Raw genomic sequence first — 26,405 nt, forward strand, 5'->3', positions numbered from 1 at the left:
TTCCAAAAGGGTTTGAAAGTGAACAGCATGGATCCTGACCAGACTACACAGTTACACAGGCCGGTCTGGATCCATGCTGGTCGCAAAGCCACTATATTGGTTTTCTCATGGCACGGCTCAATAATTGTCAAGTCAATATATATAGTACATGTATAGTATTATAAAAGTTAAGTTGTTAATATGTTTTTTCCAAAAAAGGGATATAAGTAAAAATCTGACCACCTAGGGGTCATGGTTCCTTGTCACTGTATTTTCTCTTGATGAGCTGGTGTCACTGTAAAAAACTGAGTGTAACTCTGCAACAGGTGACAAGCAAAAAAATTACTTGTGCTTAATTTTTGTTTAAATTGAAATTTTGCAAACTAGTTACATGTACCTCTGTTTCATAAGATGTTTCTGTCGGAGGCTGATCAGCTGTTTACGCTTGGTCTTATCTTTTGTCTCACCTAGTTGAGTTTTTATCTTGCTGCATGTGTTACATTTAGAGAACCTGGAAGTCTGTAAAATAATATATAAACCGATAAAGTGCCGTCACTGAAATGAAAGAAAATAAAATAGAACATGCGTGGAAAAAGTACTTCAGGAGGTCTGTTGCTGACAACTTCTATTAAATTTGATAGAAATGGTTATAATAGTATTGGAAGTCCCAAATACTATATCAAATAATGATGAACAAAGTGTTATAACTGATAAAAATCAGAAAGATCTGTATAAGATTACTTGGCAATGATCTCTCTTTGGTAATTTATTTTTAATCCAATGGTTTATGTCAAATGACTCGCATAGACAAACTGAGCGACATACAAACAGACAAACTGACAGACAACACCTTAGAACTGATTAGTATCCTTCACTGCATGTGTGAGATATAAAGGCTACTTACTGGAGGAATAGCAATATGACTTAGGCAAGTTCGCCATATATAGTAGAAGTGGCTCTTAGACACTATCTCCTCTTCTTTATCCTCTAATTCCTCTGTCATGATGTTGTATATGGAGTCTTTTGTTAGGCAAGATGGTAAATGTAGTTTGGTTGAATTGGGAAGTTTGTCCGCATATTTATTTGCATACTCAATCAACCAAACTGTTGCTGTTTGTACCTTTGGTGTTGTTTTCCCTACAGGTTTACCTCGCTTGTCTATTTCTTTCACACCGGCTGTTAACAAAAGAAAAACAAAGTAGAAAAGCAGAAAATCAAATGAAATCAAATTAATCCATAAACAAGAGGTATTGATAATTCTAGTTATGCGTCGTTTCGATGAGGTGAACATTTGTGTCAGGTTTCTTGGAAATCCTTCAAGGGGATCAAGAGTTACAGAGCAGAAGGACACCGAGGCAATAACATAATATGTCCCTTTGGGCATAAAAAAAAGGAATCAAGATCTTATGGTGATAAAAGTTGTGTGCAAGTTTGGTTAAAATCAGATCATAAATGAAACTGCTATTGTACAGGCAAGGTCAAAATATCTAACTTCGGCCATTTCAGGGGCCATAACTGTGGAACCCATTATGGGATCTGGCATGTTCAAGAAATGAACCAAAATCTTATGGTGACATGATTTTTGTGAAAGTTGATTAAATTCAAATCATAAATGAAGCTGCAATTATGCAGACAAGGCCAAAATAGCTAATTCTGGCCTTATCAAGGGCCACAACTCTGGAACCTGTAACGGAATCTGGCCAGTTCAAGAAAGGAACCAAGATCTTATGGTGATACAAGTTGTGTGCAAATTTGGTTAAAATCAAATCATAAATTAAGCTGCTATTGTACAGTCAAGATCAAAATAGCTAAGTTTGGCCTTTTCAGGGGCCATTACTCATGAACCTATTATGGGTTTTGGCTGGTTCAAGAAAGCAACCGAGATCGTATTGTGACACAAGTTTTGTGCAAGTTTGATAAAATTCAAATTGCTTGCAAAATGTGGTCTCTATCATGTTCACAAGAAATTGTGGCTGGATGGACGGACGAAGGGCGATCACAACAGCTCACCCTGTCACTATGTGACAGGTGAGCAAAAAAGGCTGATTTTCGTTTATTTATCAGACATAATTCCAAAGCTCCTGGACTGATTTGGCTAGTTATAGGACTTGGCCAAGGACTTCTGGTCAAACACATTTTGTTGAATATTGGATGAGATATGTTTGACCTATAGTTTGGACAAAATTTGTGACACACACACACACACAGTCATACACAGACAGACACACACACACACACACAGACAGGAGTGAATCAAGAAATATGTCTCCCACACCACACCTTGTGGTGGGAGACATAACTAGCATAACTTTATTTCATTCCATTTGGAATTCTTCATTTTCATTGTCCCTGTCAATCTTTACTAGATATTGAAAGTAAAAAGTTTATGCTTTGTTTTTTTCCATCTTAAATGTTCAATAAATTTTACCTTTGAATTTCTTGCGTATGGAATAGAAGGTTGTTAGGGGCATTCCAATAGTCAGCAGAAATGCTGCTGTACACATTCTCCACTCACCAAGCATGTAGCAAAACTGGGTATTTTCACTAAAAGATCAAAACAAGACAATATACTTACAGTCCATAAAATAAACAAACGTGTTTGTAAACATGGACGGATCCAAATGAAAGGGGAAGAAGCATTATATAGAAATATTCCGATAGCAAAATACAATACATATCCGTAGCCCTGACCAACCTATAAACCGGGCAAATCTATTTAATAAGTACATCAACACGGCTGACCCATTTAAACGAGCTGTACTATAAACAATTTTAACTTGACTTGGATTATATACAGCTTAATATTTCCAATGAAAATTATGATGATCAGGTGGAAATGTTAAAACCATTTTATTACAAGGACACAGTCATATCTAGTTAACAGTTAAAGGTCATGCATACAAATGCAACTAAATGTATAAAAGTATACTTCAATGCCTACCTTTTGTGCAGCCATAGAAGATCTAACACCCAATTACTCAGTTCAGTCACAGATAAGTTTGCAGTAAATGTCCTCAGTCTCTCTAAGTCCTCAATTGGGATCAAGGACATACAAAGTAGAATACAGCATCCGTAGCAATTCAGCTGCTGTAATGGTACTTTCTGATGTTCTGTAAATTTAAAATATAACACTTACATAAAAGGCATAATACTTTTTTGTGACTCAGTGTATAGCTCATCTTATGGTCCTCTTGTGCCTTCAGTCACCATGAATGTGACCTAGTGATCTACCTTCTTAATATTTTAGCATCAGTTTGCTATTTGGAACATGTGGCTCATATTATTCAGGTGAGCGATCCAGGGTCATCATGACCCTCTTGTTAATGTATCTAAAAACTATATATATATAAACTATATATTGAGCCAAATGTTGATCAGATTAGATGAAGCAAATATCATTCATTATCTTGCCTCCTACAAGTTTCTTGCATTTCTATTGGTCAATAGATGTCACGTGGAGACAGGATATATTCCATATCCTGCTAGTACATTTCAGATATAAATTTTGATTAAACAAAATGGCTGCCACACTTCTGGCGTAATTTAATCATGTCAGATTATTTACTGGCTCCAGCGAGAGTATCATTTCCGAGAGTAAATTTAGTGCTTTCTTTCTGATTTCATTCTACTTATGGATTTCATCGACAGCACATATCCCGTCTTCTGTCACCAACAAGAAGTGTGACTAATAATACTTTTGATGTACTTCTTACTTAAAATGAGAAGTGGTATAAAGAAGCACAGGCAGTATATTGTCCGTTGAACATTGAAAGACTTACTTTTTCTTGGTTGACATTGTTCACTGAAATCTGCTTTTCTTTTAGTTCCTTTTGGTCTTCCCCTACGATCACCTGAAAAACAAGTGAATAAAATTTTGCCTTAAAATATAAAGTCCCCTATTAAAGGCAAATACTTTCCTCTACTGCACTGTATGATAATGATCAGAGATCTAACATTGATGTATTTATAAAGGACTACGAACTCATTATATATACTATATCCTTCAACACCTATGCCCAAGTGTTCTTGAATTATCATCATGAAATTGAGAAACTGTTATGGTTCACTATGACCTTGACCTTTGACCTAGTGATCTGAAAATAAATAGGGGTCGTCTGCTGGTCATGACCTGAACCACCTTATCAACTTTTGTGATCCTAGGCCGAAATCTTCTTGATTTGTCATGCGGTAACCATTTAACTGTTAGAGGTCAGTGTGATCTTGACCTTTAACATATTGATCTCAAAAGCCTAAGCCCAAGGGTTCTTGAGTCATCGTCAGGAAATGGATTGGTTTACATACTGACCAACAGACATCTGCAAAACAGTTTACTACTCCTTCTTCATAGAGGGCAATTCCCTACATGTGATGCCTTAAGGAAAGGTAGCATGCATATTTTTATGTTATGCGACCCAAAAAATACTACATACCAGACTGCTTTTCAAAATTAAGATGTTCTTCATCCTCTGATATGTCACATACATCATATTCAGAAGAAGAGTCTGTCTCTTCAAGAAAGGAGAAATTAATCTCTTGTGCACAACTGCTATCATCCAGTGGGTCGAATATGTCATGATCGGAACACAAATCCGCCATGTTCAAACACACCTGAAGCAAAAAGAAATTGTAATAAATGCAACAAACATTTTCAGTATCAACATGTCACATCATCATAGTCATTCATTTATACTGTAAATCAATTACAACTCAATTTCAACTGTTACCAAAATTTATATCATGATCATATCTGTCCACAATTGGACACCTTTTGTCCTAAATTATATGTAAGATCAATGATCATAATGCTTCCGAAGATATTGTCGTGAAGTGTTTACACAGGGAAACCGAATAAAATGCAATTTTCACTGGCATTTTTTTTTTAGCTCACCAGTTTGTGCTCAAGGTGAACTAATGTGACTGGTCGTTGTCTGGCGTTGTGGTATACCCGCCCGCTTAGCTCAGTAGGTAGTGTTGGTCTAAGGATTGTGGGGTCATGAGTTTGATTCTCAGGCGGGCATATGTTCTCTGTAACTAGTTGATACATGGAATTGTGCCTGAAATCATTAATGCTCCACCTCTGATTTATGTGGGGAACTTGTGAGTTACTTGCGGAGAACAGGTCTGTACTGGTACAGAATCCAGGAACACTGGTAAAGGTAAAGTTAAAGGTAAATCTTATTTACCGTCGCTTTGTGTAACAGTTAACATAAGCTCTGTAGAGCTTTTGAGCGACCCTATTTTAAGAACAATTAAAACCAATTATACCTTACCCCCAGCAATTTGCTGGTACCCATTTACAGCTGGGTCGACTGAGGCAATCATGGAAAAGTGCCTTGCCCAAGGACACACCGCAATGGGAGTAGCCAGGATTCGAACCAGGGGCCTTCACCTCCGTAGGAAAGCGTGTTAGCCCTCTCGACCACTGCTTCCACACACAAAAAAGGTTAACCGCCCGCCGTTACATAACTGATGAAATTCTGACGAAAAACTGCAGTAAATCCAATACAAACAAGCAGTAAGTGGTTCCTGTTTCCTACAAAAATGTTATATATTACCACCGTGATTGTAGATAAGCAAATTTTGTGACCCAAGTTTTCAGTTGTGTATATTTTTTTTATGAACGAAAGAGCTGAGAACACTGCACTCAAACTGGGCACAACTGTATCTAGATCTATATATTTCTTGAAAAATATTACTGCTTATATTGGACTAATCTCTTTCCTGTCTTTGAAGACCCCAACCGGACAAACCAAACACCCTCTGGACATCCTCTTAGGGGCATTTTAATTTGAATATACTCCACGCATTGGTCGAGAGGGCTAAGACGCTTTCCTACGGAGGTGAAGGCCCCTGGTTCGAATCCTCGCTACTCCCATTGCGATGTGTCCTTGGGCAAGGCACTTTATCACGATTGCCTCAGTCGACCTAGCTGTAAATGGGTACCAGCAAATTGCTGGTGAGGTATAACTGGTTTTAACTGTTCTTAATATAGGGTCGCAGAAAAGCTCTATAGAGTTTATGTTAATTGTTTCACTAAGTGACGGTAAATAAAACTTACCTTTACCCTTACCTTTCAAAGTATAGACACTCAGCAATCTCAAAAGAATGTAGATCTGCTCCAGAAACCCTGAATACAATTGACAGGAAATACCCGCCCCCTCATCCCCCACCCCCTCCCAACATACACACACCCTGAACAAACAAGTGAAAATCCCAAAAGAGCCTTACATTGGGTTTTTCCTAATTGGTTTGGAATAGACTAAAAATTTGCCACATCTGAGATATCTGACGGGGACGAAAATTTACGAAACACTACAGGGAGGAAATGAATTCTGCCAAGCGCGACAGTTGCTAAGAATTACATAGTCATTCACCTAATAATATTTAATCATTAAATTAATGGTACTGTATATGAATAACAGAAACTTACCTGTCGCTTTCTTATGAATGACGAGAGAATCTGTACAGTCGTTTTCCTGTTGTGTGTAGAATGACAGAACGCGCAACTACTACTCGCTAAAATCAGAACTTGTAAACACGGTACTTTTTCACATCCGGGATAGACGGACATGCTGTTATTTTAAAAAGATAAATAAGCTGCCACCATGCAGTATACAGTGTACCGGTTAAAATGTATGTGCAAAACAGAAATATTTATTATGTTTTAAACTGGAGACATAAACACAAAATAGTCTGAAGTACGCGATGCATTATCATTATGTTACGGGATGGAGATCGGAAATAGCATTTCGAAGTATGCGGTGACGTCATAGATTTGTGTGCAGCGAGGGCGTTATCTTGCGTTTGTTTACACAATTTCGATGATGGGTTGGTATTTCGTCTTAAGCGATGACAAATTGCTTGTTTACGTTGGGAAAGAAGTTGCAAGAGATCCCAAAACGAAGAAATCATTTGGGAAGGTCAGAGATATTAAGCTTGGAAGAGCCAGAGATGAAGTGGTGGTAAGAAACCCTTTTTTCCATTTTTTTGACATTTTGTAGATCGGTAGATCTACTTTGGAATGCTTTTTGTCATTTTTTCATACTTCTTGAACATCACCGGTTACAAAAAATTCTTCACAATAGAAACGTAGAGATCTGAATATTTCATATCTAGATCTACTAAGACTACAGTACTTGGTGTTGAAGTCATGTTGCAACTGTCTGGTCCTTACAACTGTCAAGGAAAAGTGACTTTTTAACATTACACACACTATCAATTAATCTGCTATATAGTGGACGCAACTTGACCCCGATGGTTGACCTTTGTATTATAATACATAATGAGGTACAACTTATTAGTAAAAAGGAATGTACGTAAAACACTTAATCTCTCTGCATTTAAAAAACACGAGCTGCACGAGAAAATGGAAATATAAATTTGTGTAAATATGAATTAGTGTATTGGAAAGTTAAAAAAATACAACTATATACTGTATACAAACTAATTCCATATAATATATACGGCTACCCTAAGCACCCCCTTATTTCTACAATGAAATAATCGATATGAATAATCAGCCTAAGGTCAACCATCGCGGTCAAGTTGCGACTACTATACCCTAAAGCACTGTATGAATATCACCTGTTTGTTTGGGAATGCCACTATCAACTGTTTTTCAGGTGTGCAAATACTAATTGGGTATTACAATCTTCTGTCCATTCAACTTTCAAAATTCTTGTATCCCGGCACAACCAGTTTTCGACCGCTTAACAAGTTTTCTGTGCAGTTTTGTACAAATGCAAGTCCAAATCTTTGGTTTAATGTCTAACACGTTCTATCAGCATAAGTGCTATGAAAGCATACCATTTAAGTTTCATGTTTCTTACCGATCAAATCCCTGGCATGATGGTTTTGAAAGCCATCGGTAGGAAGTCGTGCTGAAAATTTACAACCTAAATTCGACCACAGGTGGTATTTTCCTTCTAGCAAAATGAAACAGTACTAAACATGCTAGTACTTTTATAAAACTCACTTAAAATTGTCTTTTTTCAGCTTAAATTTGCTGACACACGAGATGGCCTTCATCTTTCTACAAAATTATTTATGGCGGATGCCAATGATTTCTGCAGATCTGTGAGCAACAAGAAAACAACAAAAGAGTTTGTTACATCTGTTATGGACACCTCTGGACTAACTTCAAGTAGGTCATAGTGTTAAAAAAAATCATGTGATAAATTGTTCAAATTATAAAATTGCAAAATTTGTGCAACTGAAAACACTTAAGCTATATATGATTGTTATATAACAAAATAATGAATACACGTTACATAAAGAATAATACTTTTCCAATGAATTTTATTGGCAGTGGAAATATTACCAGGAGTTAAGATTGACAATTGACAATGATCAACTCAAATTTTTATAAGATCATCCGTGTATAGAGGTATTACAAAGTGTCTTTTCATATCCATGTGAGGCTGTTCCACGCATTTATATCAAATTATTCAACAAGTTTATTGAATTCAGTGTGTAAAGTCACAAAATTAATGTTTGTTAAACTTTTTTGGCCAAAAAGAAAAGAATCTACTATCTTTTACTATATAAACAAGTCAATTTAACCAACGTCTCCTATACTATAAATGACTGATGTCATAATTTTATTAGCCAAAGGCTCAAGGTGAGCTATTCTGATCAGTCACCGTCCGTCGTCAGGTGTCCGTCGGTAAACTTTTACTTTAAACGACATCTCCTCATAAACCGCTAGGCCAATTTCATCCAAACTTCACAGGAATGTTCCTTGGGTGAAGCTCTACGAAAATTGTTTAAAGAATTGAATTCATGCAAAACTGGACATGTAGCATTGTTTAGTGGACCTCTACTAAAGTTGTTTAAATCATGACTCTGGGGTCAAAATTGACCCCACCCCAGGGGTCACTTGATTTTACATAGGAAAATCTTCAAAATTTTCTATAAATAAACTAGAAGGCCTACAGCTTAGATATTTGACATGCAGCATTGCCTAGTGAACCTCTACTAAAATTGTTCAAATCATGACCCCAGGGTCAAAACTGGTCCTGCCCCAGGGGTCACTAAATTTTACATAGGAAATCTTGAAAAATCTTCTCAAAAACCAGAAGCCCTAGAGCTTAGATATGTGACATGTAGCATTGCCTAGTTGACCTCTACAAACTTTGTTCAATGTTCAAGTCATGACCCCCGAGGTCCAAAATGACCCTGCCCCAGGTGTGTGTGTATATATATACTTAATGTTTCATTAGGGAATAATGCATCAGACCTGTTGTATGTGATTACTGTTTGGACTTCAGAAACTGAAAAAGTAATTATTTCCTTCATAAACGCGTATGAAGTGGAACTATCGCAAACCAACCATTTTTTGGCCCAAAATTATTATTAATTATTTATTGTGAAAATACCCTTGTCATTTGAAACTTTTCTTCTCTGGAAACTAAATGAAACTTTGGAGATTTCCTCATCAAATCACTTCAAAATTTACCATTTCTGTCTAAAACTTCTTCAATAATTATGAGTTTATTTTTCTCTTTCTTGACACTTAAGTCTGTTTATAGTTTTAATTAAAGCTGACATAAGCATTAAATCTGTTCAATATTCTTGAATTAAATAAGATTTTATCTATCATGGGAAACATTGATACCAGGTGAGACCTTTTAATTCAGTGGAAAACATTGCATTGGCCATTGTACATATTTTTTTCCAAATTGAATGACTACTTAAATACTGTTTTATATACTAGTTGATGTAGTATATTTGATATCAGACAGCAGCAACTTGAACCATGGGAGAGATTTCATGATTTGCCAATAATGGAAATATTTAGCACTGATTTGATACATCTTGTTTATATTATGAAGGATAAGGTGAACTTGGGACGACGTTTGTTAACACAAAATGGGACAGAAAATCTCCAAGGCCGGCTGGCAGACATACTGACTGCTGTGCTAGGAATGGTAAGGATATCAAAACATAAAGTCAGTTTCAATCAAAGATATGGCAAAGGGTAATTGAAAATGGAAATGGAAATTATTACTGTCTCCAGCCTTTCTTGAAACAAAGAGGTCAAAGAAATAGGCTCTGTCCATCTGTCCTTTTTTTCATCATACTTCAAATTATGTCTGGTCAGTAACTATGCCATCCATTAAGGGATTTTAAAATATAAAGGCATATAAGCTTCCCATAAATAAGACTGTGTGCCATGTGCAAGACTTTAAGTTAATAACATGCCATCCATCAAGGAAATTTGAAAGTAACGGGTACAAATGTTCCCTTTAATGACAGGATTTGTATTTCCCAAAATCTAGATTCCTATGTTATCTAAGGTCAAGGTCACATTTAGATGACAAAGGTCAGATACCAGAGTTGTAAAGAGTGTTACATCTTCATGCACAGTGGAATTTTGATTTAAATCATCACAATTGTTAACCATCACAAGATGGACTGCACTTTGCTATGGAACAACGGGCATGTTACAGCCACTTTTTAAGTGTATTTTGCCCTATTGCTAACTGTTGAAGACTTTTGTGTACTTTTTAGCTCACCTGAGCCAAAGGCTCATGATAAGCTTTTGTGACTGCTCAATGTCTGTCAGTTGTCGGTCAACTTTTTCTAAAGAGGGCCAAAATGGCCTTATATCATTCACTTGTTATTATTGCACAAGCAGGTCAAAAATTCAAAATGAAGATCATTCAAAAGAATCATGAGAAAATACAGCTGAAATTAAAAAGTTACCTTCCATGGGAGGTTATTAGTTTTCAACAGTCCGTCCGTTAGTTAGATAGTTAGTTAGTTAGTTACTTCGGTCGTTAGTCACAACGTTTACTTTTTGCATGAAGGTACTTTACTCGCAAACCACTGCACCCAGGACCTTCAAACTTCACATGCTGATAGTACTTATTGAGTACACCACCCCTACTAACTTTGGAGTCACCAGGTCAAAGGTCAAGGTCACAGGGGCCAACGTTAACTTTTTGCATGAAGGCACTTTACTTGCGAACCACTGCACCCAGGACCTTCAAACTTCACATGCTGATAGTACTTATTGAATACACTACCCCTACTGACTTTGAGGTCACCAGGTCAAAGGTCAATGTCACAGGGGCCAACGTTAACTTTTTACATGAAGGCACTTTACTCGCGAACCACTGCACCCAGGACCTTCAAAATTCACATGCTGATAGTACTTATTGAGTACACCACCCCTACTGACTTTGGGGTCACCAGGTCAAAGGTCAAGGTGAAAGGGGCCAACGTTAACTTTTTGCATGAAGGCACTTTACTTGCGAACCACTGCACCCAGGACCTTCAAACTTCACATGCTGATAGTACTTATTGAATACACTACCCCTACTGACTTTGGGGTCACCAGGTCAAAGATCAAGGTCACAGGGGCCAACATTAACTTTTTGCATGAAGGCACTTTTCTCGCGAACCACTGCACCCAGGACCTTCAAACTTTACATGCTGATAGCACTTATTGAGTACACCACCCCTACTGACTTTGGGGTCAGCTGGTCAAAGGTCAAGGTGCTGCCAGGGCATTTGTCACCATTATTGACAGCTCTTGTATCAGTATGTTTTCAGGTGAATGTAATGATTTTTATTCTATGCACACAAAAACAAAGTTACAGTTAATGATATTTGTTGAGCATCACTTTTTTGAGATTTAGGGTAACTATGAAACTTTAATGAAATATGATTTTAAAAATATTCATGACTTTTTGTCATTACACAATGAAATTTAATGCTAACCTTTTTAAACATTTTATAATCATTTTTTCAGAAAATAAACAGGAACAGTCTTTCCACTATAATCTCGGTATGTAAATACGAAGATGAACAATTTACACTCTTCCGCAAAATTGTTGCCGCTTCCGAACAAAGAAGAGAAAAGAGTGTAAATGCTAAGGTATCAAGATAGACATCATTCCATTATAATATAATTTATTCATAACACTGGTAATTCATTTCTTTGAAAAGGTATACGGGTAAGCACTAGTGATTCATGTTAATTTGCAATTCCATAAATTTCACCTTGTTCCTTTTGCTATTCACATGAAATGAACATCATACTTTTCAATGGAAAAGAATAGGGTGAATGTAAATATAAAATAAGTCTTAAGGTGTTAATAACTGTTAGTATTAAGAATAATTTGGTAATAATTTAGTACATTCACAACGATTATTCACTGTTGATAGATATCTTAAAATCTACTAATCCATCCATTACACTACATTTTCAGTTAATAAATGGGAACTGTTTGACACAGGGCTATCAACTTCAAATAGTGCTACATTTCTGGGTCACTACATAACAGTTTATTGTCACATGAGTCTGAATATTTAAAACATTTTTGGGGCAATAACTTGCTAACTTGCATATGGTTCAGCTCGATTAATGATAATTTCTTTGATTTCAGTTGTTTAAATTGATGCAAGGATGCACAGAGGATGTAAGGAGGGAAGGGCTGGTCAGGGCCGCAGAATGCTACACAAATGCCGTGAAATGGCTAGAAGAGGAAAAGATGAAGTAAATTCATTCACCCAACTTAAAAGTTTTTATGTACTTCTATGAAAATTAAAATGAAATATTGTCATTTGGTATTTTAAAGTCGCAGAATATCTAAGCCTCTAGGTAACGTTAAAGCACTGAAAATAATTTGAAGTGGTTTAAAGCTAATATAGTGGCAGTGCATAGCATATAAGTAATAGTCTCAAAGTTTAAGTAATCAAATGGCTTTAAAGACAGTAAGCTAACACATGAAGGCGTTTTGGCGGGGTTTTTCGAATTGATTGAAAGCAAGTTAAGGTTATAATAATAGCATGCAATGCATAACCCCAAAGCAATATTGAAAGATAAAAGGAAAAAATGGACAAGAAGAAAGTGGAAATTAAAGAAATAAGTTGGTGTAAATGAATTAAAAAAAATAAAACATTTTTCAATGTTGAAACGGGGTCATGTGCGGTCAAAAACTAGGTCAGTAGGTCTAAAAATAGAAAAACCTTGTGACCTCTCTAGAGGCCAAACTTATGAATGGATCTCCATAAAAATTGGTCAGAATGTTCATCTTGATGATATCTAGGTCAAGTTCGAAAGTGGGTCACATCAAAAAGTAGGTCAGTAGGTCAAATAATGAAAAAACCTTGTGACCTCTCTAGAGGCCATATTTTTCATGGGATCTGTATGAATGTTTATCTTGATGATATCTAGGTCAAGTTTGAAACTGGGTCAACTGTGATCAAAAACTAGGTCAGTAAGTCTTGAAATAGAAAAACCTTGTGACCTCTCTAGAGGCCATACCCTTGAATGGATCTTCATGAAAATTGGTCAGAATGTTCCCCTTGATAAAATTTAGGTCAAGTTTGAAACTGGGTCACGTGCCTTAAAAAACTAGGTCAATAGGTAAAACGATAGAGAAACCTTGTGACCTCTCTAGAGACCATATTTTTCAATGGATCTTCATGAAAATTGGTCAGAATTTTCATATTGATAATATCTAGGTCAAGTTCAAAACTGGGTCACATGAGCTCAAAAAATAGGTCACTATGTCAAATAATAGAAAAAACGACGTCATACTCAAAACTGGATCATGTGGGAAGAGGTAAGCGATTCAGGACCATCATGGTCCTCTTGTCTATGTTATGGTCAGTAACCATGCCTTTGACCCAGTGACCTTGAAATCAATAGGGCTATGTACATATCAAGACCAACATACCGGTGAAATTTTAAGGTCCTAGGATAAATACTTGTCCATATATTGAATGAACAAAAAGGTTATCAAGAGACTTATTATTCCATCCATCTGTCTTTCACCCATCCGTCCATCTGGACAGACCTAATTTACTAGCCTGAAATTTCTTTGAAATCTCTTTGAAAAACACGCCAAAATCCTAAACTCTCTTTGTCTGTCTTTGTTATACTGAATCTAAAGCAACGATCCAAGACAAGAATGTCAAAGATCAACTTCGCAATAACCCAGAACAGTTCAGCTTTTTCCGGATAACATCTTGAAAATGCTTTGACCTTGGATCATGTCAAAGACCAAGGTCACACTGATGCAGAACAGTAGCACTCCCCCCCCCCCCCCCCCCCCCCCCCCCCCCCCCCCCCCCCCCCAAAAAAAAAGAAAAACTATGCTTTGGTTTATGATCAGATTTAACACATAAGTCACTTTTTACTGGTAAATGACCCAAAATTATTGGCTTCAGATCAGGACATCATAGTCCTGTCTAGTGCATAGTAACATAAGTGATTGCAATTACTGAATGCATCTAGAGGGTAATTTGGTGTTTGACAACCTCTTCTATTCTGTTTCAGATCACAATTGAGAACTATATTTGTTACTCAGACTGGCTGTTCTTCATGGGGTGAGGCAGAGGATGCATATCCGGAGTATGCAGAAAATTTGGAAAAATTCAAAGGTAAATATGTAACCATTTTTTTCTTGCTAACAAAGACATAAAAAATTTGTACATACACCTACATTATAAGCTGCAATCATGAAATACCATGATGTGACGATGACCATAAATAACAGACTTTATTTTTTTTGACTATCTTTTACTGGACTATCCCAAGATTGGATTAGCAATTCAGCTTATCCTGCGGTAGTGAGACCCTATTTAAAGTTTTGCATGTATAAGCCTTGCAGTTACTCCAGTATTTTTAACTTTTAAACGCCCAAAGGGACGTATTATGTTATGACGCTGGTGTCCGTCTGTCTGTCAGTCAGCAATTTCATGTCCGCTCTGTAACTCTTGAACCCCTTGGAGGATTTCAAAGAAACTTTAAACAAATGTTCACACACCGAGACAATGTACAGAGCGCATGTTTGGATGTCTCGCTTCAATGTCATGGTCACACTTAAGAATCAAAGGTCATATCAGTTTGTTTTGTGTCTGCTCATTAACTTTTGAACCCCCTGAGGATTTGAAAGAAACTTGACACAAATGTTCACCACACCAAGAAAAACGTACAGAGTTTTGTTTCGGATGACTTTTTCAAGGTCAAGGTCACGCTTAGGGGTCAAAAGTCATATCAGTGGTTTCCTGTCTGCTCTGTAACTCTAGAACTGCTGGAAGGATTTCAAAGAAACTTGGCAGAAATGTTCACCAAATTGTAATGATGTGCAGAGTGCATGTTCCGGATGACTTGCTTCAAGATCAAAGTCTCACTTAAGGGTCAAAGGTCCATATATCACTTTGCTTTGTGTATATTGCTCTGCATTGCAGTGCTTCTTTTTTTTTTTGGGCAGCTCTTTTTCTGACTTCAATAATTTTTTTAATTATCCCTTTTCTATCATAGCTTATTTTGAAACTTTTTTAGTATTGCCCGTAGGAAAATTCGAGATCACTTTCTTGGTACCAAATGGTTGGTACCCAATTTATGGTTATTTTCACATACTTACCTAATAAGGATTTTTTGGTAGACTTTAAATTCTTTTATTGAAGATTGTTTTTGAAGTATTCCTTTCATTTTTCCAGTCTTTTGCGGCTACAACAGTCAATCTAAATTTTTGCTTATCTATGATGTAATCAGGCTGTACTGCCCGTTGGCGGTGCTCTTTTTTGAAACTAGTTTGAAACCTTATAATTTGGAACACAAAAAAGTTGTAACTAAATGCATAATGTAATATAAATTTTAGCTCACTACTCATAGAATAGTAGCTTTGGACTCGCCCATTGTCGGTCTGCGTCGCATCCGATTTGTTAAGGTTTTGTATACATGTAAGGGTATCTCAGTAACCATTGGGAACGATTGAAGCTTCACACACTTATCACTGTGAAAACTGACTTGCTTTACACAGTTCCATAACTCTATTGCTTTTTACAAATTTAGCCCCTTTCGACTTAGAAATTTCGTAGGTTTGTATGTAAGCTGGATCTCGTCCCATTGTTGGAATGGATTGAAAATTCACCTTATCACTGTGATAAACTGACCTACATTGCTCAGGTCCAACTTGTTTGCTTTTTTACAGAATTATGCCCCTTTTGATAGAAACTTTTGCAAGGTTTGTATTAAGCGGTATCTCAGTACTTACTAATGGGATAGAAAAACTTCACATACTTGTCACTGTATAATCTGAATCACTAACAAGTCCATAACTCGACCCTTTTTTTCGAAATTAAGTCCCTTTTCAACTACAGTTTTTTGGTTAATTTTGTAGTAATCTTATCTCCATTGGAATGGTAGGAACTTCACACTTGTTCACTGTCTGATCAACATGCACTGTGAGTCCCATAACTCTACTTTGCATTTTTACAAAATTATGCCCTTTTGTGACTTAGCGTTTTGGTTAGTTCTGTATGTAAGCTGGTATCTCAGTATCCACAATTGGAAAGGATTGAAACTTCACACACTTCACAGTCATGATAGACATGCAGTACAGAGGTTCAATACTCTACTTTGCATTTTACAAATTATGCCCTTTTTTTCATTTTTTTGTATTCATCAAATGACAAGCTATTGAATATCGACTTTGATATCCTCCACAGCTTCTTGTTTCTTTAATGTACATTTAATAAAAAATTTACTTTAACATTCCCATTTAGCATTTTATGACACATTTTCCAACTGTAAAGGCCACGCCTCAATCCAATGTAGTGGGAAAAAACACTGGAGTCCATGACACTGATATGCATTAGGCCAATTATCCCCTTCAGACTACTAACCAACATGGAACATTTCTAAGATATCTTAACAATACTTCAGGGTTATATTCTTGCTTCTGGGACTTCGAATTGAATACTAAGATTTGATGTCTTACAATTAACAATAGACCATAATAGTGAAGAAATTATGTACTCTTCACTTTTTCAGTAACGTTCAAAGCTGCAAAATAGGCCTCTAATAATTTGATTCAAACTTCTAATTCAATATGAATCAATTGAAGATGGTTTCCATGAAAAAATAATGTAAGAGGTGGCTTCCAGACATATGGACAACTTTATGGGTTTTCTTACAACTTTTTATTTCCATTATAACTTATCTTTCAGAAAATAAGATCAATGGAAAATAATACCTAAACACCTCGTTGACACTGAGTGCAGCCAAGGAATAAGGGACATCCATTGAACGTGCAATATTTCGGTCCCATATCATTAAAATAGGAGGCAAGAAATAAAAATGACGAACTAAATCAAATTCGATATACATAGAAACAATAGTTTCACAAATTCAGAAAAATCTTCAACTTTGCTTGAAAATAGAAATTTGACAAATTTGTCTGTTGTGCATCCGTCCATTGTTCCTCTGTCTGTCCGAGTTGTGACCGCTAGTTCGAGAATATTGGATATAATTGATACAACCTTGCATGAGTCTTTATCATGATATGAACTCGACACCTCCTGGGAACGGGTCAATTTAACCCAGGGGACATGATTTTAACAAATACAGGTCACAGCTAAATTCAAAGGTTCCTTTACTATTATAACAGTGGCGGGGGATTTACCTGTCTTTCAGAGCCTTGCATTGAAAATTTGTCATCAAATTTTTTTATAACTTATATAATATATTTATCTGGGTAGTGATTCCTTTTTCAGATACATAGAAAATTCATCACAAGTGAAGCAAGGATATAGTAATAACATGGTTGTTCAAAGCAAACCACTGTCTGACTTACTATCTTGATTATTGATTAAACACATATTCCAAGGTTATTACTCGTATCTTTGATTTTTAACCAGATATTTTCATATTTTATTGTTTTCTGGTCAGGTTCAGAGAAATTTCGACATTTGGTGTAATATGTGAATCATGTTATCGCGTAGGATAATTTCACGTATACCGCTAGGAGCGATGCGCGATTTCAACCGTGCATTATTATTTTTAACCCGAAGGGAATATTTTTGAAACCGATGTCGTCTGTCAGTCTGTCTCCGCAATTTCTGTCCGGTCCATATCTTTGCCATCTGTGGATGGATTTTCAAATAACTTGCATGAATGTACCCAGTAAGACGACGTGATGGCGCAAAACCCAGTCATACTCAAGGAAGTCACATTAGACATAAGGTATTTTTCATGATGCGCATTAGTGTCTGTCCATACTTTGTCACGTTTGTGGATTTTCAAAAACTGGCATAAATGTGTACCACAGTAAGACGACGGTCGGCGCAAGACCCAGGTCCGTAGCTCAAAGCCCAGGTCAACACTTAGACGTTAAGGTCATTTTTCATGATGCATTCGTGTCCGGTCCATGTTTGTCACCATGGAGATTCAAATAACTTAGCATAAATTTTGTACCACAGTAAGACACGTCGCCACAAAAGACCCAGGTCCGTGCCAAAGGTCAAGACACACTTACACGTTAAGTATATTTCATGATAGTCATTGATGGGCAGTCCTGTCATAAATGTCATTCAGCATGGATTTTAATTTTGGGCGAATGTGTACCCAGTAAGACGACTTGTCCGCAGACCCGATGCGTAGGACAAAGTCCTTAACTTATATCGCTAACTATTCATTCAAAGGCATCGGGGGCATGTGTCATCCTATGGAAAACATCTTTTTTTATTTACTTTTCATTATTAATGAAAATGCGCGATTAGTCGTGCGAAACAGTACTTTCATGTTAGCGCGAAATTATACCAGCAAATTTAATGATTTCACAGTAATTATTATTACATAAGTTTTGTTGCATGACTCTAACACGTTTCCCGATTCATTTTGTTTATTAAACAAGACGCTGAAACAGGAATATTAAACAACAATTCACTGTTGAAAATTAATACCTCAACACCTCGTTGACTACTGTGTGGCAGCCAAGGAATATAGGGACATCCAGTTGACAGCTGCAATATTCGGTCCACATATCAGTTAAAATAGGAGGCAAAGAAATTAAAAATGACGAACTAAATCAAATTCTAGATATACATAGAAAACAAATAGTTTCACAAATTCAGAAAAAATCTTCAAACATTTGCTTTGAAGAATAGAAAGATTGACAAATTTGGTCTTGTCTGTGCATCCGTCCATCTGTTCCTCTGTCTGTCCGAAGTTTCTGACGCACCTAGTTCGAGAAGTATTTGATATAAATTGATGAAACCTTGCATGAGTCTTTATCATGATATGAACTCGTACACCTCCTGGGACGGGGTCAATTTTAAACCCAGGGGACATGATTTTAACAAATTACAAGGTCACAGCTAAAGGTCAAAGGTTTACCCTTTCACTATCTATAACAGTGGCGGGGGATTTACCTGTCTTTCAGACTGCCTTGTTCATTGGAAAATTGTCGTCAAATTATTTTATAACTTATATAAATATATTTATCTCAGGTAGTGATTCCCTTTTGTTCAGATACATAGAAAATTCATCACAAGAGTGAAGCCAAGTGATATAGTAATAAACATGGTTTTGTTCAAAAGCAAACCACTGTCTGAGACTTACTGTCTTGATTATTTTGATTTAAACACATATTCCAAGGATTATTACCTGTATCTTTGAAGTTTTGAACCAGATAGTTTCATATTTTATTTCATTTTCTGGTCTAGAGTTCAGAGAAATTTCGACATTTGGATGTAATACTGTGAAATCATTTTTATTCGCGTAGGACTAATTTTCACGTATTATGCGCTAGGAGCGATGCGCGAATTTAAGACCGTGCTATTATTATTTTTAAGCCCCCGAAGGGAGGCATATAGTTTTTGAACCGTCTGTCGGTCTGTCAGTCTGTCTGTCCGCAATTTTCGTGTCCGGTCCATATCTTTGTCATCGATGGATGGATTTTCAAATAACTTGGCATGAATGTGTACCACAGTAAGACGACGTGTCGCGCGCAAGACCCAGGTCAGTAGCTCAAAGGTCAAGGTCACACTTAGACATTAAAGGTCATTTTTCATGATGCTGCATTAGTGTCTGGTCCATATCTTTGTCATCGATTGTTGGATTTTCAAATAACTTGGCATAAATGTGTACCACAGTAAGACGACGGGTCGCGCGCAAGACCCAGGTCCGTAGCTCAAAGGTCAAGGTCACACTTAGACGTTAAAGGTCATTTTTCATGATAGTGCATTCGTGTCCGGTCCATATGTTTGTCATCCATGGATGGATTTTCAAATAACTTAGCATGAATGTGTACCACAGTAAGACGACGTGTCGTGCACAAGACCCAGGTCCGTAGCTCAAAGGTCAAGGACACACTTACACGTTAAAGGTCATATTTCATGATAGTGCATTGATGGGCATGTCCTGTCCATATCTATGTCATTCATGCATGGATTTTAAAATTATTGGGCATGAATGTGTACCACAGTAAGACGAACTTGTCGGCGCAAGACCCAGATGCGTAGGACAAAGGTCCTTAACTCTTATATCGGCTATAACTATTCATTCAAAGTGCCATCGGGGGCATGTGTCATCCTATGGAGACAGCTCTTGTTTATTTACTTTTTCATTTATTAACTGAAAATGCGCGAATTAATGTCTGTGCGAAACAGTCACTTTTCATGTTAGCGCCCAAATTTCATACCAGCAAAATTTAATGATTTCACAGTAATTATTATGTACATAATGTGTTTGTGTTGCATGACATTCTAACACGATCCGTTCATTTTGCTATTCAACAAAGACGGCCGGAAACAGTGAATAATTAAACAACAATTCAACTGTTCTGAAGTCACAATTATTCGTCATAGCCTCAAGCAGCGGTGCCGCGCTGGAAAAGAACCCAATTGAAAGGGCAAATATTTAGTGCATCCGACAAGGTTGTACTTTAAAGTCTTGATAACTTGTTAGAATCGAAATAATATATCTCATTTAGTGATTTGCTCTAGAATAAATCACTTTGTCGTTCAAAATGCGTAGCATTTTATCACTCAGGCTACGCCCCCGTTGAATAATTCCTTCGCTCTGAACTCCAAGCATGATTTTCAGCTCAAATCACCGATGTTATTATTTCTAATATAAACAGTTCCATCAATGTTTATATAAATTGGAACAAAACTGGAAATGATATGACATCATGAAACCTCCGCAGTTTATTCAACAGGCAAGAGGGCCCTGCAATTCAGTTTTTTACTACCAATAAGATTTTGAACAATATATACTGTCACATCTAATTGATAGAAATCCCTATTATGTGATTACTAATAAAATAGTTGGCATGTATAAATAATCTTATAGCATGCGAAACAATTGGGGTTCTAATGCCGTTAACTTTGAAATTAAATTTGTATATAATCTACAGTTAGTAGTCCCCTACTGTTGAAAACAGTTTCGGGGACTATAGGAATGCACTTTTCCGTCATCCGGGCGTCAGCGAAATTTTCGTGTCGGTCAAAGTCAAGTCAACAATTGGAGGTCAAAGGTCAACAGGCTTTTTTTCCTGTCCGGTCCAAACTCTCCCATCCTTGAAGGGATTTTAGTATTACTAGGCACAAATGTTTCCCCATTATGAGATGATGTTCAGCGCAAATCCGGGCCCTAGCTTAAAGGTCAAGGGCACATTGGAGGTCAAAGGTCAAAAAGGCTTTTTTCCTGTCCGGTCATAACTCTCCCATCCATGAAGGAGATTTTAATATACTTGGCACAAATGTTCCCCCTGAGGACGACGTGTCATGCGCAAACCTGGACCCCTAGCTTAAAGGTCAAGTCAAATTGGAGTCAAAGGTCAACAAGCTTTTTCCTGTCCGGTCCATAACTCTCGCCACTATGAAGGATTTTAATATACTTGGCAGAAATGTACCTCATATAAGACGATGTGTCATGCACAACTTTAGACCCGTAGCTCAAAGGTCAAGGTCACACTAAGCAGTCAAATGGTACATAGCATGACATGGGTCTGTTTTGTGTCTGGTCCATAACTCTGTCATCATAAGGGATTTTAATAAACTTGGCAAAGTGTTCCCAAGTAGAAGACGAGGGTCATGCGCCAATCCGGACCCTAGCTCAAAGGTCAAGGTCACAATTGGGGTCAAAGGTAACAGGTTTTTTTCCTGTCCCGTCCATAACTGTGCCATCCATGGGGATTTTAATATTACTTGGCACAAATGTGTTTCCATGTAGACGACGTGTCATGCGCAACACCCGGTACCTAGCTTAAAGGTCAAGGTCACACTTGACATTCAAAGGTCATGAGATGTTTATGGCCTGTCCTGTCCCATACTTTGTCATGCAAAGCAGGATTTAAAATCAGTTGGCACAAAAATTGCCCTGGATGAGACAACATGTCAGCGCAAGAACAGTCCCTAGATCTAGGTCAAGGTCATTATTTAGATCAAGGCAATTCAGAATTATTTGTACGAACATTCTCTTCATGCATGGAGGGATTTGATGTAACTTGAACAAATGTTCACCACCATGAGGCCCCTTGTTTTTAGAATTACGTCCTTTGTTTTACTATAAAATGTTTATTGTAACTTTTTTATTACTGGCGGAGAGAAAAACGAGACCCCTTTTCTGGGTACAGCAAAGCATGTTTACAACAATTTTATGTATTTGACCTGTCCCAAACCCGTAAAGTTTTATTGTGGACTATATTAATAGATTTTTTTTTTTTTTGTTTTGTTTTTTTTAAAGATTAAATTCCCTTTGTTGTTACTATAAATAACTTACATGATAACATTTTATAATCACCAAAAAAATTCAATATGAAACAACTGTGGGTTTTATATATCACAATTATTAATCCAGTGTGTTTTTAAACATATGTATATGTAGTACAATATTGTGTATACTCATTGACAGAATCAGTTCATTATGTTATACTGCAGAGCAAAAATTAGGTGCCTTGCCAGTAGGGACTTGTAGCATTGGCAATACTTCATCACTTGTTTTAAAATTTAAAATAAAAATAATCTTTCTCTTAATAAACCACTTATGTGAGGTTATTTCTGTGTTTAAATATTTATTACTCAATTGTATGTACTGAAAATCCACTTTATACATTCATGCACAAGTTATAATTTTGGTAAAAATTTAACGTAATGGGAAAAAATTATTTATTAGGATCAAACATGTGTTTCTGAAAATTTTTTCATGAATACATACATATGCAAAGAAAAAAAACAGCAACTGTTGCACACATGTAACATATATCTTTATAACAGTTATGTGATGTCATTTGATTCTCAACCTGCAAAAAGAAAGACAGCTGTGTGGTTGTGATCAATCTTGTTCTGTTTTATAAATTTCAATCATCTGCAGCCTTAGCATAGTCACTATTACCACCAATATTCACATACACGAGTATAGTACATAGTTAATTCCAGGGAGAAATGAGTTATTCACAGTGATTTTGACCAAAAACAAAGTGAGTTTCATACTATGTGCACATAACAACATTTGCCAGGCACAATGTGAGTCCATTGTCTACTCATTTGGCAAGGTACAAAATGAGCAAGATCATACATAGACAAATTAGTTTGTGCCAGCACAAAGTTAGTCATTTTCCACTTACTTTGTCGGGCACAAAGTCGCAACATCCTATTGATTATTAAACCACAAAGTGAGTTACATACTTCTGCCTGTCCACTACTTTGTGCCAGGCACAAAGTGAGTTATACTATATGTATAGCAATAACTTTTTGCAGGCACAAAATAAGTAACTTTAGGCACAGCCCACTAACTTTGTGCACAGTCCAATCACTTAGTGAGTTGCATACTATATGTACTGCAATAATTTTGTGCCAGGCACAATATGTGTTACGTACTATGTGCACAGTCCACTACCTTTGTGCCAGGCACAAAAGTGTGATGCAGATTCCCTATATGTATTACATATATATGCAAAGGCTGACTATTCAACATGTGATGCCTATCTGAAATTCAGTTCCTACACACCAAGCATAAACTTTTTAAGGACAATACTAACATCTTTTACATTTGTTGCATACATCTGTAACATATGAACCACACAACCTTGGCATACTAGTAGAATACAGGTAGGAATATGTGAACATTGCTGACTTTCCAGGTAAGAAAAAAAAGAAAAATTACATGTTATAAAATAATTACATAATTAAATAATAACCTGTTAATTATAAAATTATTTAATAGGATATTTAGTGATGGTATATATCCAGAACAATGGTGTGAATCAATCGTAGTACCAATATATAAAAAGGGAAATAGGAACGTACCTGATAATTATAGAGGAATATCTCTTTTAAATGTACTTGGTAAAATATATACAAACGTTATCTGTCGGCGTTTGACGTTTTACGTAAATATATATGAGAAGATAGGGGAGCCACAGGCAGGATTTAGAGAAGGGTACAGAACAGTAGATAACGCCTTTGTTTTGCAAGCTTTAATTGACAAACAGTTGGCGAAAAAAGGTGGCAAATTATACGTTGCATATGTAGATTTTAAGAAGGCGTTTGACTTGATTAACAGACCAAAATTGTTCTAAGTATTGTCATCAAATGGGGTACATGGAAAACTCTATAATACTATCAAAGCCATGTATACATTAGTAAAGGCTAAGGTACGGTGTTCTAATGGAGATATGACGGGGAGTTTTATGTGTCCTCTCGGATTAAAGCAAGGTTGCTCTGGGAGTCCGATTATGTTTATCCTGTTCATAAACGATCTTGTTAAGCGGATTGGAGAATCAGGATATGCAGGTATACAGCTCTTCCCACACACGGAAGAAATATTATCATTATTCTTTGCTGATGATTTAGCTTTGACAGCGGATACAGTTGTTGGTTTGCAACGTTTACTAAATATATTAAGCACCTTCTGTGACGATTATAACTTGCGTGTAAATGTTAATAAGACAAAAATCATGGTACATAAAAATGGTGGCGTTTTATCGAGAGCTGAACGATGGACCTACAAGAATGAACCAGTTGAAGTAGTAAAAGCGTTTTCATATGTTGGTGTTCTATTCACTAACCAGCTAGCTTTAACAAAAATGGCAAATGAACAAGCGCTGAAAGGGAAGCGAGTCCTTGTACATTTACTTTCAAAATTGTATAAATATGGTCAGTTGACTAAGGAAGCGTATTTCAAAATATTTGATTCGAAAATTTCACCAGTGTTGTTGTACGGATCGGAAATCTGGGGCACAAATAAGATGCAATCAGTTGAACAGACTCAGATATACGCCTGTAAACGATACATGTGTACTCCTCGTAGGACATGCAATGCAGCGGTTGTAGAAGATTGTGGTAGACATCCTATGTTTGTTTCTACGGCTAAAAGAGTAATAAAATACTGGCTACGCATATTAAAGCTAGATCAAAGTAGATATGTCCGTAAAGCGTATGATATGATGTATATTTTAGACCAAAGTGGTCAAAATAACTGGGCTACAAGAGTCAAAAGTTTACTGAATAATGTAGGCTTCGGATATGTTTGGTTGGAACAGAATGTGCATGATGAAAATGTATTTATTAAGAATTTTGTAGGCAGACTGATTGACCAATGTATCCAAGAATGGTTTGGCAAGGTTAGAGATAGTAGTAAACTCAGCACATATGCTTGTTTTAAATTACGGTTTGAACATGAATGTTATCTGAATTGTGTAAATATTCGAAAATTTAGAAGTGCTTTAAGTAAACTAAGATGTTCAGCACATGATTTGGATATTGAAATAGGACGATATAATAATATTCCTAGGCATCAACGTATTTGCAGACTTTGTCAAGGCGATATAGAGACAGAGTATCATTTTGTTCTTAAATGTCCTGTGTATAGCGATCTCAGGCATAAGTATATTCCTTACAAATTCTTTACGAATGTCAATGTACACAAGTTCTATATATTGATGTCTTCTTCTAATGAAATTATTGTCAATAATTTAAGTTTAAGTAAGTAAGTAATGACTTTATTTATAGTGGATGACATATTTGGCAGAGCCAATTTACAATATGGTCCACTGTATAGATATGTACAAGTACAATAAACATGATTTATAAACAATAATGAGAGAAAATATTTAAAAAAAACATGACAAAGTTATGATATGAATCATAACTACTATTACAACAAAAGCAATATTATATACATGTAGAAACAAACAAAATATTGTAAGTAAAGTTAATGACATACATTAACAGTCTGCATATTTCGGAACTTTAAAGAATTTGTTAGACAGTATTTTCTGATACTTATTTTGGTTGGGAAAAATGCCATTGAAGATAGGAAATTTGAATTTTGCGAGAGTATCAGATGAGCATATGTGATTAGGTATGTTATTCCAGATTGTTAATCATATCAAAGGAACTTTTAACACGCTATAAAGTGAAATAATATTAGATCCATATCATTCCGTTGGATTCTCAAAACTTTTGCAGTCGGTGACCTGTCTTCATTTTTTAGCATTGCTTTGTTGGTTGTGTATGCCGGTTAAACAAAATCAAAATGGGATAGTTTAGGACATGAGAATTGAGCATTTCTATGTTCAGCTTACGGTAGTAGTTTTGAAAACCTGAAAGGCTCACTCTCCTTAACATTAACTGCAGGTCAATAAGGAACAAAATTCTACACCAAGTCATCCAGCAGG

At 36.3% G+C, this 26,405-nt stretch overlaps 3 protein-coding genes across 6 annotated transcripts in view; 1 reads left to right on the forward strand and 2 right to left on the reverse strand.

Annotated features, from left to right (window-relative positions):
* Positions 1-26,405, reverse strand: part of LOC123536750 (uncharacterized) — a 77,288-nt gene that overhangs the window by 47,472 nt on the left and 3,411 nt on the right. The gene's annotated exons all lie outside the window — the stretch shown is intronic.
* Positions 1-26,405, forward strand: part of LOC123536749 (harmonin-like) — a 78,743-nt gene that overhangs the window by 17,256 nt on the left and 35,082 nt on the right. The gene's annotated exons all lie outside the window — the stretch shown is intronic.
* Positions 58-6,552, reverse strand: LOC128550135 (uncharacterized). Of its 4 annotated transcripts, XM_053528516.1 has the most exons (8): positions 6,410-6,516; positions 4,868-5,512; positions 4,410-4,587; positions 3,759-3,830; positions 2,921-3,089; positions 2,408-2,523; positions 884-1,155; positions 58-498 (listed from the first exon to the last, which is right to left on the reverse strand). In XM_053528516.1, the coding sequence occupies exons 2-8, from the start codon at positions 5,021-5,023 to the stop codon at positions 367-369; spliced, it is 1,095 nt and encodes a 364-aa protein (XP_053384491.1). In that variant the 5' UTR covers positions 5,024-5,512; positions 6,410-6,516; the 3' UTR covers positions 58-366. The 4 variants fall into 4 exon arrangements, with proteins under 4 accessions (XP_053384491.1, XP_053384490.1, XP_053384492.1 ...); XM_053528515.1 differs by having other exon boundaries at positions 4,868-6,552; XM_053528517.1 differs by lacking the exon at positions 4,868-5,512 and having other exon boundaries at positions 113-498; positions 6,410-6,550.

This window comes from Mercenaria mercenaria, chromosome 17 (assembly GCF_021730395.1).
Source record: "Mercenaria mercenaria strain notata chromosome 17, MADL_Memer_1, whole genome shotgun sequence".
In the NCBI taxonomy this organism is placed as follows: Eukaryota; Metazoa; Mollusca; class Bivalvia; order Venerida; family Veneridae; genus Mercenaria; species Mercenaria mercenaria.

What these genes read in the sequence shown, in the direction of transcription:
- LOC128550135 (XM_053528515.1), bottom strand. Translation starts at nt 5,023, where the DNA reads ATGTATCAACTAGTTACAGAGAACATATGCCCGCCTGAGAATCAAACT. An exon ending in CTTCTATGGCTGCACAAAAG is followed by an intron (nt 2,524 to 2,920) that starts GTAGGCATTGAA and finishes TTGATCTTTTAG; the next exon opens with TGAAAATACCCAGTTTTGCT. An exon ending in CATACGCAAGAAATTCAAAG is followed by an intron (nt 1,156 to 2,407) that starts GTAAAATTTATT and finishes TTTTGTTAACAG; the next exon opens with CCGGTGTGAAAGAAATAGAC.